At 37.3% G+C, this 12,708-nt stretch overlaps 1 protein-coding gene across 1 annotated transcript in view; it reads left to right on the forward strand.

Moving 5' to 3' along the window:
• DMXL2 (Dmx-like 2) overlaps positions 1-10,681 on the forward strand; it is a 45,150-nt gene extending 34,469 nt beyond the window's left edge. Inside the window, exons 30-43 of the mRNA XM_009885703.1 lie at positions 5-90; positions 311-512; positions 1,565-1,682; positions 2,500-2,562; positions 2,958-3,044; positions 3,125-3,246; positions 3,979-4,117; positions 4,715-4,775; positions 4,862-4,989; positions 6,536-6,613; positions 7,223-7,314; positions 7,892-7,944; positions 9,082-9,299; positions 10,399-10,681. Of these exons, the coding sequence (XP_009884005.1) occupies positions 5-90; positions 311-512; positions 1,565-1,682; positions 2,500-2,562; positions 2,958-3,044; positions 3,125-3,246; positions 3,979-4,117; positions 4,715-4,775; positions 4,862-4,989; positions 6,536-6,613; positions 7,223-7,314; positions 7,892-7,944; positions 9,082-9,299; positions 10,399-10,608 (1,657 nt within the window). The 3' untranslated portion in view covers positions 10,609-10,681. The remainder of the gene's footprint in view (positions 1-4; positions 91-310; positions 513-1,564; positions 1,683-2,499; positions 2,563-2,957; positions 3,045-3,124; positions 3,247-3,978; positions 4,118-4,714; positions 4,776-4,861; positions 4,990-6,535; positions 6,614-7,222; positions 7,315-7,891; positions 7,945-9,081; positions 9,300-10,398) is intronic.
• The last annotated feature ends 2,027 nt before the right edge of the window (positions 10,682-12,708 follow it).

Here is a 12,708-nt window from a genome sequence, read left to right on the forward strand (position 1 = left end):
ACAGCTGGGCTCTTCTGCATCTGACAATGGTTAAATTAGTTCTGCACAATGTTAAGAACTTCTTTCCCATTGCTGGTCTGGAATTCACTGGTATGTTAAATTGTGCTTTACATTTTAACTTTCTGTATAAGTGACTTTCTGTCAGACTTTGCTTTTTAATTTTCATTTTTAAATTTAAACAATTTTGTACATAATTTCTTACAATTGCCAACAAGTACATTTCCTTTCCAGATTTTTTTTTTTCGGATGGCTGTATTATTCTGGGTTTTTTTTATACACACCACCTTACTTTACTAATGCTTCTGTTTAGATCTGCCTGTAACATCACCATTGGGCATTGCTGTAATAAAAAATTTGGAACACTGGGAACAGATTCTTCAAGAGAGAATGGACCAGTTTGAAGGCCCACCACCCAACTACATCAATACTTATCCTAGTGACCTTGGAGTGGGTGCAGGACCAGCCATTCTCCGCAATAAAGCAATGATTGAACCTGAAAACACACCGTTCAAGTAAGTGTATTTTTCCTAGCAAAAACACGTTCTTTGATCATAGAAACACTAAAGAGTATTTCCACCAAAAGTTAAACAGCCGAAGGAAGGTTGGTTAGATCCTAGTTCTAAGCCAGTGCTTTAAAGAAACCACTTTTCCACATCCTTTTGTTCCTTCTTATGCAGCTGTGTCCTGCAGCAGCCTGTACTTATTCTGCTGGACCGTTCACAACTGTAGCAAGAAAAGAAAATAAGAAGGAAAGAGCAGAGCTTGGAGGACTACAAATCAAGGGCAACGGCTGCTGCTGGGAAGACCCTGGTTCAACCTCTTTTACTATTCCTCCAGTAGCAGCTGCCTCCCACCCTGCCTCAGCAATGAAGGGGTTATACAATCCATGGAGATGTCGGGAGGAGGAGAGAAAAAAAAGTTGTAGTACAGTCCTTGTAAAGCCAGTCCTCCTGTGTTCAGACCACTGCCATGCTTGCTTTAAGTGCAGATAGTGAACCACGTTTTCAACTCCAAAACAGCTTGCTTTTCTCAATATACTAAAAATACAACTTTAGGTTTGCTCACTATATAAGACTCTGGATTTGCGTGGTTGATACTGCTATAGTATTTTATTAAAATATTCTTACAAACATGCACCGCTTCTTTAGAAATATTTGTCTTCAAATCTGAGGCAATTAATTTTATTTGGCTCACATATGAGCTAAATATTTGTGAATTCTTTTCAGTACTGAAAGAAATAAGTAAGGAAATTCTGTACAACCAGCATAATTCCAACAGAAAAGCAGTTTTAGTAGAGTGCAAATACAGACATAAATGCAAGTCAGCAGATTAAACTGTAGTACTTGGAAATTAGTGATTTAATGTGGGTTTCAAAAAAATGCAAGAGAAAAGTAACTCAGTATTTGCCTTGAACAAATTAGAGCTTAAACTTTGGTTGTTTTTTTTCTATTCTTCAAACTGGAATTTCATCTAATGCCATCATTTCTTTAGATTTTTTTTTTGTGCAGCTTTAATTACATTGAAGCTTTTTTCCTTCCCCCCCGCTCCCTTCTGTTTTATCCAGATCAAAGGATTATTCAGCTCTTCCAGCAAAAAGACTCTGGCATTTTCTTGTGAAGCAAGAACTTCTTCAGGAGACTTTCATAAGATACATATTCACAAAGAAAAGAAAGCAAAGTGAGGTAAACAAAGGATGTAATTTTTTTTTTAAAGGAAAGCTCAATTATAACTGTTCCTCAGTCTCTTCAGTATTTCTTTTAATTTTTCTTCCCATCTTTTCGTTGACATTTCAATTTCCTTTTTTTCATTTAACGGTGTTTGGATTTTTTTTTTTAAAAATCAACATGACTGTCATGTTGTTTATTGAAATATCAACGGAACCAAATATTTTTAGACAAGACATATCTCACCTTACCTTTATGTATTTGAATACCATCCTAATAAAGAAACAGAACATTTGCGATAATGGTAATAAGTAAATAAATTTGAGTATTCATATAATATTTTTTGTGTGCGTCATATTGAAAAAGAAATTTAAATGAGCTATTACTTTGTGTATATGTATATATGCATGAGTAATATATACATATAAAAGTAATATTATATAGCAATATATAATATGGGGCTTTATGAATTGTACCAGTTACAACTGTAATGAGTTCGAACTGAAAATTTAAACCAACACATAAGTACCACGGGAAATAAGTACGCTACTTAATATCTTTAAGAATTCCTGTAAGTATGGAGTTTGTGTGTGTATTACCCCTCCATTTATTTACTATATCATACATTTTGTGTTCATCTAGGAGGCATTACATTTTAAGTGAGTTTGTTTAGATTCCTGTCTTAGTTTCTGTGCCTTTTATAAAAAGTTAAAAATACATTTGTCACCATTTACTGACAGAGTGGCCTTTAAAAATCTAGTTTGGAATGTTTCATTCTTTTTTTATATTTGTTTGTGCATGTGTTTTGTGTTTGTGACTGTGTGATGTTATGTAGTCTGTAGAAGATCGTGTGGAGCAGGTCAAACAAAACTGCGTAGCAGAAGATCACAAAACCAAGGTAGTATCCCTTCTCCCAAACCTCTAGCACATTCTTAAAAGTTCTGTGGAACTGGCTTTTCTTTCTCTCACGCGACTAACAGAAGCTCTATGTTCTGTGTAGTCTGTGTGGCAGGCTTTTAATCGGTGAATTAACTTGGGATGTCCTGATAATTGGAATGAGTGAACACCTTGTAAATAGCGTTGCACACACAACTTTGTGTTTCTTACACTCAAATATAACTTTTGGCTTCTAGAACACCAAAGAGTATGAGAAGTCTAAAGTTTAGCTTCCTAAACAATGCTGAGGCCACTGAACTTTTCTTGCATGAATTTTGTATAGATTTTTGCAGTCTGAATGTACCGCTACAAAATGGATTTTCATGCTAATTGAAATTTCTTATAAATGTTTTGTAGGTTGAAGCAGATCTTGGCTACCCTGGAGGAAAAGCAAAAATCATTCACAAAGAATCAGATATGATAATGGCATTTGCAGTTAATAAGGTAAGCCTCAAATACTACAGTAAGTGTAATAAAAAGACCTTAATTACAGTTAGTATAATCTTTCTATTTGTGCTGCATAGGCAAACAGCAATGAAATTGTTTTGGCATCTACGCATGATGTTCAAGAACTTGATATTTCAGCTCTACTGGCCGCTCAGTCATTTATATGGATCGGGGAAGAATATGACAGAGAGTCTAAAAGGTAGGATTGTTTCTTTGTGGTTATATTGAAAGTAGTAGTTTACTGTGAGGCTGCATGTATAATACCTGTGTAAGCGCACGTGTTAGTTACTTTTCTTCAGTAGGTTTCAGATCGCTTTACAAAGGAGTGAGGGAAAATAAAAGAATTACTGTCTTTGTTTTACACATGGAGAATCTAAGGTTTTGAGGGGGTTGAGTATTTGGGGCATGTCTGCACCACACAGTGAAGTAAAATCCCGTGGTGCATAAGCTAATAAAGGCAGTGCTACCTTAGAAACACTGCAGCTGCATCATTGCAGTCTTAAGGCTAGTTGTGGTGGCTGATGCTGATTGTATAACGCAACGGCCTGAATTGCTGTCTCCTCCGTTATCGTGCTGAGAACTGTGAATGTATCAGCTGCAGCAGCACTCGTCTGTACCACACTGCGTTGCACGGGACTGAGATACATATAGACACGCAGCTCAGGAGTATTCCAACAGTGTTCTTCTCAAGAGAGTGTATGTTCTCAACATCTCCCTACCACAGTTAGGATCATCTCTTGAGGTTAAACACCGATAGCACTGGAGCTTGTGGAAAGTGTTTGTACAATGTAAGTGCAGGAATTATCCCTTTATAGTCTCGTTGTAATCACTTCCTCTACCCACTGCCATTAGGCTCTTGACAATCAGATAAGCAAACAGAATTGGTAGTAGAAACATTTGTTTAAAGCAGAACACTGCTGCTCTTTTACAGTTCTGATGATGTTGACTTTCGTGGTTCTACCACAACACTCACCCAGTCAACTGCACCATCTTTTGGAGTGAATCAGATGCAACCATCTTCATCTATGCCGTGGCTAGGTAGTGGTCAAACTAGCACTGGAGCTGGCGTGGTAAGCACTTTTGGCGCCTGCAGCTCAGGAGACTTTTACTTTTTTTAGTGTACTATTTAGTAGAGAGACCTAGTGTGCATTAGTCATCATGCTGTTAATTCAGTGTCGACATAAAAGGCCTAGATCTGGCCACAAAGAAGGCCAAACTAAGCATTTTCTTGTATATTGTGGCACAGAATTACTGTGACATAGAAAACAATGGGGCAATCAGGTTTTTCTCTTTCTTGTGGGAACTCTGAAGTAGAACCTGGAGTTTCTGGGAACAAAACAAACCAAACAAACAAAGCCAACCAAAACCAGAAGAATCCCAAACTTTAAATTCTTGCATTGTGACTAATATCAAAAGCATACATATCACCATGTGCTTTGTATAATAGAAGATAATATTAATACTGTTTGAACTTTCATGTCTATAAAAGCTGTCATAAACAGGCTTTAATTACCATACTGCAACTAAACATAATTAGATGCAACTAATGTTAGCTTAACAGGCTTTTTTTAACTGGGGGACACTTACTGTATAGTAGCATAAACAAAATTGATGAGTGTATGTGTGTCTTTTTTTCAAAATAATTTTAATTTTGTTTTTATATGAAGCTTATTAAAAGAAATCTGAATAACGTCAAGAGAATGGCTTCGCATCCAGTCCATCAGTATTGTAAGTGAATCACACTCACTAGTAGAGAGTAGATAACTTTCTGTAAAATACTGTACTATTAGTGAACATCTGTCTTTCAATCTTAGATCTTACAGGAGCACAAGATGGTAGCGTTCGAATGTTTGAGTGGACAAGGCCACAGCAATTGGTATGCTTCCGGCAGGCTGGGAACGCCAGGGTTACGAGAATGTATTTCAATTCCCAGGGCAATAAGGTAAGTACAACATTTAGGATTTTTCTTTTTTTTGTTCATAAGGAAACACTTGGTTTTGCTCTGACCCCTGAAACAGTTGTAACTGGTGACATACAAAACTGTTAAGATGTTCCAGAATGATGGCATAAACGCTATCATATCATGCATTTTGGCCGCATATGGAAGCTTTGGAATAAGCGCTGACCCTTATTTTCCTTTCTCTACTGTCAGTTTCACACTGCTATCCTATATCCCATTTGCTGCATTTCCAGACTTTTTGTTCTCCCTGTTCTGAAATCTGTGTTCCCATGTGGTGACCTTTTTATATTAAACATTCAAGAAAAAATAGTGAGCTTACTTACTTGGTAGAAACAAACTTGTATCAATGTAGGCACCGGTCTTCAAGAAGTGCTTCACGCTTTGCACACGCTTGGCCAGAAGGCCAAGATAAAGTTTTGACAGAACGCGTTACCGAGAAGATATATATCATACAGCCTATTAGTTGAAGCATGCAAGGATACTGTGGAGAGCAGCGAGTACAGAAGAGCCATACGCTTTGGCCAGAAATGATTGTGTGAGGTATGAGAGATGCAGAAAACAGAGTGCACGAAGAAAGAAATTGGGAGGAATACCCACCTCTTTGGTTTTCCATGTTGCCCATTCTGTTACTCTAGCAGGTCTTGTCTGCATTTTACTGCCAAACTATTTAACTTTATTAATTGTTAAAAGCCATAAAAAGTGAACTAAAGCAGTTGGGGCATGACTGTGAGATAGCTATAAAACAGCAAAAACTCAATGTTTAGAAATAGCTGGAAATAGAACGTATCTGCCAGCATATCTATTTTCAGGTAGCATAAAATCTCATTTCAGTGTTTGGGTTATGTTTTGAGGCATTACAATCTTAACTTTACATGGGAATCAATTTTAAGTTAGAAATTAAGATGTACTAGTTGTCCCTGCTGCTTCACATGGAGGTCACTCAAGCAGGACTCAGGAAACCTGACTCGAAGGAGAAAATATAAAAACAATAATTCTAAATATTTCTGACACCACTTTAAAATGTTTATAGGTATAGAATATGATGTATAGAATATGCAGTATTAAGTGTTACGCATTTTGGTTAACAAATATAACTCGGGTCATTTTACCTTTCATGATACAATACAGTCCTTCCATAATTGTTCTTATCGTGCTTTTATGGCATGCTGGCAGGCATCTTACTTCACTAAGCATTTGTAAGTAGAGTCCTGGAGTAATGATGCCTTTGTAAGCTTGAGCATTTCAAATTAGGATTTGAAAGGTAAGCTTCCACACTTAAAAAGCCTCCATTTCCAGAAAAGAGTTAGGTATGTAGGAGAGCAAGAATCATTACACAATAGGCACTGAACTCACTTGGCTCCTAAACTACCTTTTTTGTACCTGACAGTCATGGTTGTTGACATCTAATGTGCAGGCAATGGTTTGGTGTTTAGGTGGGTTTTTTCCTGAAGTCAGCTGTTTACTGTCAGGAAGTAAGTATCCTGTGACCAACTACGTCATGCTAATAAATGCAGTTCGTTCCTTGCAGTGTGGTGTTGCTGATGGTGAAGGATTTCTAAGTATTTGGCAAGTAAACCAAACCACCTCAAACCCTAAGCCCTATCTGGTAAGTAAACGGAAATTTGTATTTTTATTTTTTTCTTTTTATAGAGGACAGTTAAGTCTTTGAGACTTCAGACAAGCCAAAAGCATAAGAGTTTCACTGAGACATTTTTGATTTTGCTGCTTTTTAATTGGCAGACTTTATCAAAACAACTGTAGCATTTCAGTGATACATCTTTGGAAAACTAGTTGTACAATAAGCAGAAGCTGCAATGTAATTACAAGTACTACTTCAGCATCACCCCTGATTAAATTAAAAATCAGAGCTGACAGTAATGACTTTACAACATGAAAATATAGTAAAAATACACTTTTCAGTTCACTGCTTCTTAACGGTACACAAAGACCATTGCTTAATTTGAAATTCAGGCTATTCTGATACACTATATTGTGGATTTATTATAGTTCACTTATTTTAGTGTCTTCTATGCTGGATTTTCAATCCATTGCTTCATTCTCTGAGGTGTCAAACTGCATTGCCCATCAATTTTTAAACTCTGTTTAAAAGGCTGCTTGTGTTGTGCTATCAGTGACATCAGGCTGATAGTAACTTTTGATGCAGACTACAACTGGTAAGATTGCATCTTTTTTTTGTTTGTTTTGTTTTTAATAGAGTTGGCAGTGCCACAGTAAAACCACAAGTGACTTTGCATTTATAACCTCGTCAAGTCTAGTTGCTACATCGGGACAATCCAATGATAACAGGTGTGTTTAAAGAAACAATGAGGAATTTCACCAAAGCTACCTATTCATCTCCATTAACTTGCTAGCTCTTGTGCATTAACGTGTGGCTGACATTTGCAGGCTTTGTTACAGCTTGAACTTGCCAGGTGATTTCTTTGACCATCATTCCTTCAGTCGCTTGTTTCCAAAATTTAGTTTTTGTGAAGAGTGGTCAACAGTTAAACAGTTTTTCTCAAGGTGTATTCCAAATGCAGCTAGCTTGATGTAATGCTCTTGCTGGGGGGAGAAATATGTTCAGCAGAGGCAAGGGAATTCTTTTTTTCTGAAAAGAACAATTTCTATACTTTCTTCATACAACCCAGGATTAGTACACATCTTAAAGGTAGAAAGTGTATTTCCACTAAGAAGCATAAAAGAGCATAGGAAGAATTAAAGCCCTTAACTCTTTGTGTACGCTCGTCAATGACTGCAGAGTCAAGGGCTCCTTGTTCAGTTCTCTCTTCTCGGCTTTGACATAAAATGTGAACACTTTCTGAGTCGTGTCACCCCATGAATCACTTAGCAGCAGGCCGTAATCGTGGGTTTTTTTTCCCCTCAGAAATGTGTGCCTCTGGGACACTTTGGTTTCATCTGGTAACAGTCTTATACATGGTAAGCACTGCAGTGAAAATTAACCTTCTACTTCCTATTGACTAAGGAAATATAGTATGTGTATGCATTTGGGGGAAGGGAAAAAATTGCACCAGGGAACTGGTCTAAATACGTGTTACACACTAATGCAGGCACCAGAACTGCTACGATATAGTCTCTAGCATGCTGTTAATCTGCTTTATACAGAAAATTATGAAGAAACAATGTCATATACAAAGCTGGTTTTGTGACAGTCTTAATAAAGTCTGAAATATTTGAATACAGTCTTGGAAGAAAAAAAACCCCAACAGCTGACTGATTAAGGCTGCGTTATTGAACTCTTACATGTATGCCGGCTTTCACTTAAACTGCCACTTAATTAATATATCCAGTACTCTGTTGAAGCACAGAGGAAAAGGCAACTGTAGGTGGTAGTAGAAGCAACTCGTTCTGTCTGCTGTCCTTGTCTTTCAGCACTTGGACTGGATTCTTAAAAAGAAGTTTGTGTCTATTTGACACGATAATTTAATCTTTATGTAACAAACTAATGCAAAGCTCTGTCATGTTGCACTATGAAAGAAAAATACATACAAATCCAAATATAATATCCTAGACTTTTAAGAACAAATTCAACAATGATAAACATCTGCAAACAACTTCAGTACTTGAATAAGGAATAGGTGTGTTCTGAGATTCATAATCCAAAACTAGCAGATTGCACAGAAGTTCAGCCTCACTGTAAAGAAATTGAGTCAGGCTTATATGAAAACTATGTTAGGAAATTAGAATATAATAATACATATCTATAAGGTAATTAATATTTACTTTAATTTTTTAGTTTAACTATACTATTTTTTAACTCAGGAATTTAATTGAACTTGATATGGTGAATTTGATATTTTCTCAATTTTTAGACTTTGGGTATGTGCCTGTATTCTAAAATAAATTAGGCTGCATGTCGTGCTTTCTTGTGCATTAGATCTATGTAGCTCTTACGAGAGTAAAAAGCAGTCAGCTGGTATGACATTATCCGTAGGAAGGAATGTATACTTCAAGTTAGGAAATATTCAGATAACAATTTATAGAAGAAATGCGTCTTAAGATGGAAAGCTACTTACAGTTTCAAACCTATTAAATTCTGACGTCCTCCTCCTTCAGCCTTCACTTGTCATGACCATGGTGCCACAGTACTTCAGTATGCACCTAAACATCAACTGCTCATTTCTGGAGGTAGGAAGGGATATATCTGCATCTTTGACATCAGGCAGAGGCAAATCCTTTACACCTTCCAAGCGCATGAATCAGCTGTTAAGGCCCTTGCACTGGATCCTTCGGAGGACTATTTCGTTACAGGCTCGGCAGAAGGTAACATGAAGGTAAGGTATCGGAGGAGCTGAGTGGTATAGGAGAGTATTTAGCTGAAGTAATGGATTGACATACAGCGATCGGCATGCTGTGAATAGCCAGATCGATGCAGGAAGAAAAAAAACAAACCCCAAACCTACATTTGATATACAGGATGCTTGCCGTATGGTTATAGCATAAACTTAAATATACTAATATCCTTCTGTCCTGGTTTGAGGTAAAGCAAGTAGGATTTTTTCTCTGCTAAAGAAGATTAAACAGTCTTTTTATAATTGTGTGACTGAATTTTAAGTGCATAATGCGAAGTGCATGACTCTGAAATCTTTATTTTTCTCTCTTAAAATGTTCTGGTTTTGCCTTTGGCTATTTCTCTTTGTAATACAGGGGGCGCTCAGTAACTTCAGCATCGTGTAAAGTTTCTGTAACACTAATTTGGTTTTCCTCTTGATGCTGTAGCCCCAGACAGCTCCTGACATGTCATAGTAGTATGAAACAAACAACAACAACAGCAAAAACCCAAACAGAAGTACAGTCCCTGTTTTTAAAGGGCTTATTTCCTGAATACTAAAGAAGGGAAACACAAGAACATGGTAAAGAGAAGGAGAATACAATTTCTTTCCTTTTATCTGGGCTGCATACTGTTTAATAGGTGCTTTTTTGCCTCTGCCCACTTCGTGGCCTGGTCTTGAGGAGGGCTTCTGCACCTTAGGACACAACGGCGAGCTCAGACCGCCGGGCTACCACTCTGCATGATTATTAATTACACAGCATTCCTTAGCAGAAAAGCATTGCCACCTGCTGGAAAGCTGACAATAGTCATCTTGGATGAAAATGCAAACTGTCCACTTCTGCAGCTTCGGGGGGGGGGAATCTGGGAGGGGCACTGCTGACAGGGGGCAGCTTCAGCCTGCCGGCCACCAGCTGGCCCACATTCAGGTAGCCTTACACTTCATCAGGAGACTCCTGGACTTGTTATAATTGTTGTGAATAGATGACAAAAACCACCCTTTATCTTTGCTGAACAGGGTTTACAACAGCCAGGAATCTGAAATATTAGGGAAAAAATACAAATCCTGATTTTAATCTCCTTTTCTCATTCTTTTGATACAGGTGTGGAGACTGACTGGCTATAATTTAATTCATTCATTTAAAAATGAACATGCTAAGCAGTCCATTTTCAGAAATATTGGTGCTGGTGTCACCCAGATTGAAACTGTGCAAGGCAATCGTATCTTCTCCTGTGGAGCAGACGGCACGCTGAAAATGAGGGTTCTTCCCAATGCTTTCAATGTACCTTCAGGCATTTTTGACATTCTGTAGTGTTATGTGAGCCAATCCTGGTTTTATATAACGTCCCTTTAGGTAGCTAAAATCACGGTAATATGCACTGTGGTTACTGCAGCATTAAGTAATATATGGGGGAAAAGATTAAAAAAAAAAAAAAAAAAAAGACTTCTACAACAGGTATATTTTGAGTATGGCCATAAGGATCACAGGAGTGGAAATGCATGTACGGTATTGTAAAAGCAAAGAATTAAACCCACTACAGTCAGTCATGGGTGGGGTTATTGCTCAGTAACCCCCAAGCTGCAATTAGTACGTGTATTGTAAAGATTCTGACAATTGTCAGTCACTTAACAAGCACTGTGGCTCTACAAGTCAGTAAGCATTTCTGATGTGATTCTGATTACTTTTATTCCAGTTTTTCCCACTAATTGAAGCATGTGTACAATTTCTCATTGTAAAATAGTTTAGTTTTAATTAAGGGTACTTGGTGTATTTGATTTTCGCAAGAAAGTGTAATGGATGCAAATGCCGTGGAACATGTGCAATCAAGAACGTACTGAGATATGTATTGTTTTATGCTGAGATTTTTTTTCCCAGCTAGTATTAATACACAGTTGATACTGTAACTTGCACATCAACACATTTTTAAATGCGATGTTTCTTAATTTGCACACTATTTTCCTTTCTTTGACAGCTATGTTTTCTATTGGACACCTGGCTTTACTTTAGGAATGTATTGTAAGCACTAAATGTTTGTGGTGAAGACATCCATGATTCTAGTCAGCTTTTAGTTTTGAGTTTCATTTGTCCAGAAAATACTTCATTAAATGAAGCTGTTAAGAGAATACCAATGGAACGTATAATGCCACATTTCAGATGAATGTCAGGCTTTACGTGGCCAGCTAGTAAATAGTGGATAAAACTGGTAATTAAATTATTACCACAGTATATTGTATAAACTATGCAGAGTTCAATATTGTTTGCTTGTAATATAACTAGCTACTGTTGTCAGATGTATTTTTCTGTTGTAAACAAAAAACATGTTCTTAAGAGACTGGAACGGATGTCTGTGTATTTAAGTGTTAACAAACTGTCTTATTCCTCCAATGAAAACTTTGATGTCTGTGCTGTATTGTAAAATATACTAGAATAAAAAGCACCTTTCTCCAAAGGTGGTTTTAAATTGCAGACTGTGAAGTATGGGAAGTATGAAAAGAAAGAAAAATAAATGTCATTGTTTAGTTTTCCCTTTGTAAGTTAAATAAATTACTTTTATTTCATGGAACGGTCCATTCCAGAAGTCTTCCTTATATTTAGATTTAACTGAACCGCCAGTAGATTGACTGGATACAGCCTGAGCTAGCTTTAATTTGACCTCAGACTCTACTGAGATAAAAAGGATTAGTTGTTTACATTATTTCAGCTGTCCTAGAAAAGCATAATGTTAACAGAATTTAGTCCTCCATCACCAACAAAGGCAGCTGCAAGAAACAGCCTGGTTCTGTCACTGAGAAAAGAGGCAGAATTTGCCGTCCCTCTTCCTCCAAGAGGTTGATCCGAGTGGTTAAACAATGACATTCAGAAATTTACCATGATTTAAGATAGGCACATTATCTAGAAACTGTCACACCTTGAACTGTATTTGCCCAAATATATTGCTTTTTTTTTTTTTTAGCAAAAAGTCTACTTTATTAGTACCATAATTCAATTTAAAAAAAACCCAACAAACCAACAACAACAAATCAAAAGAAGCCCACATACACAAACCTGTAGCTCTGGACTGTGACGTTTTGCACTCTTTATAGGTATAGACAGAATTCTTGGTATATGAGTTTTGATATATATACTGGTTCAGAGTTTTAATTATGCATTTTTGTTTCCTTCTGCATCTCTCTTCTTAGCATGGAAGGCCTGAACACTGGCCTTAGGGAAACCGGCACCTGTGTGGAGGGGAGAGGATGCAGCCCAGGCCCAGCCATCGCTGTATCACACACTGGAGCTTAGCTGCAACAGAGGTATTTTTCCAGCACGTTTGCTAGACAAGGTTCTGCAGGCATAGGCGTTCCCAAATTCATAAATCCCTTTGATGGTACCTGGATGTCACATGGGTATTATACAGCTCTGTGCAGTTCA

The sequence above is a fragment of the Charadrius vociferus genome, unplaced genomic scaffold (assembly GCF_000708025.1).
Source record: "Charadrius vociferus isolate BGI_N301 unplaced genomic scaffold, ASM70802v2 scaffold325, whole genome shotgun sequence".
In the NCBI taxonomy this organism is placed as follows: domain Eukaryota; kingdom Metazoa; phylum Chordata; class Aves; order Charadriiformes; family Charadriidae; genus Charadrius; species Charadrius vociferus.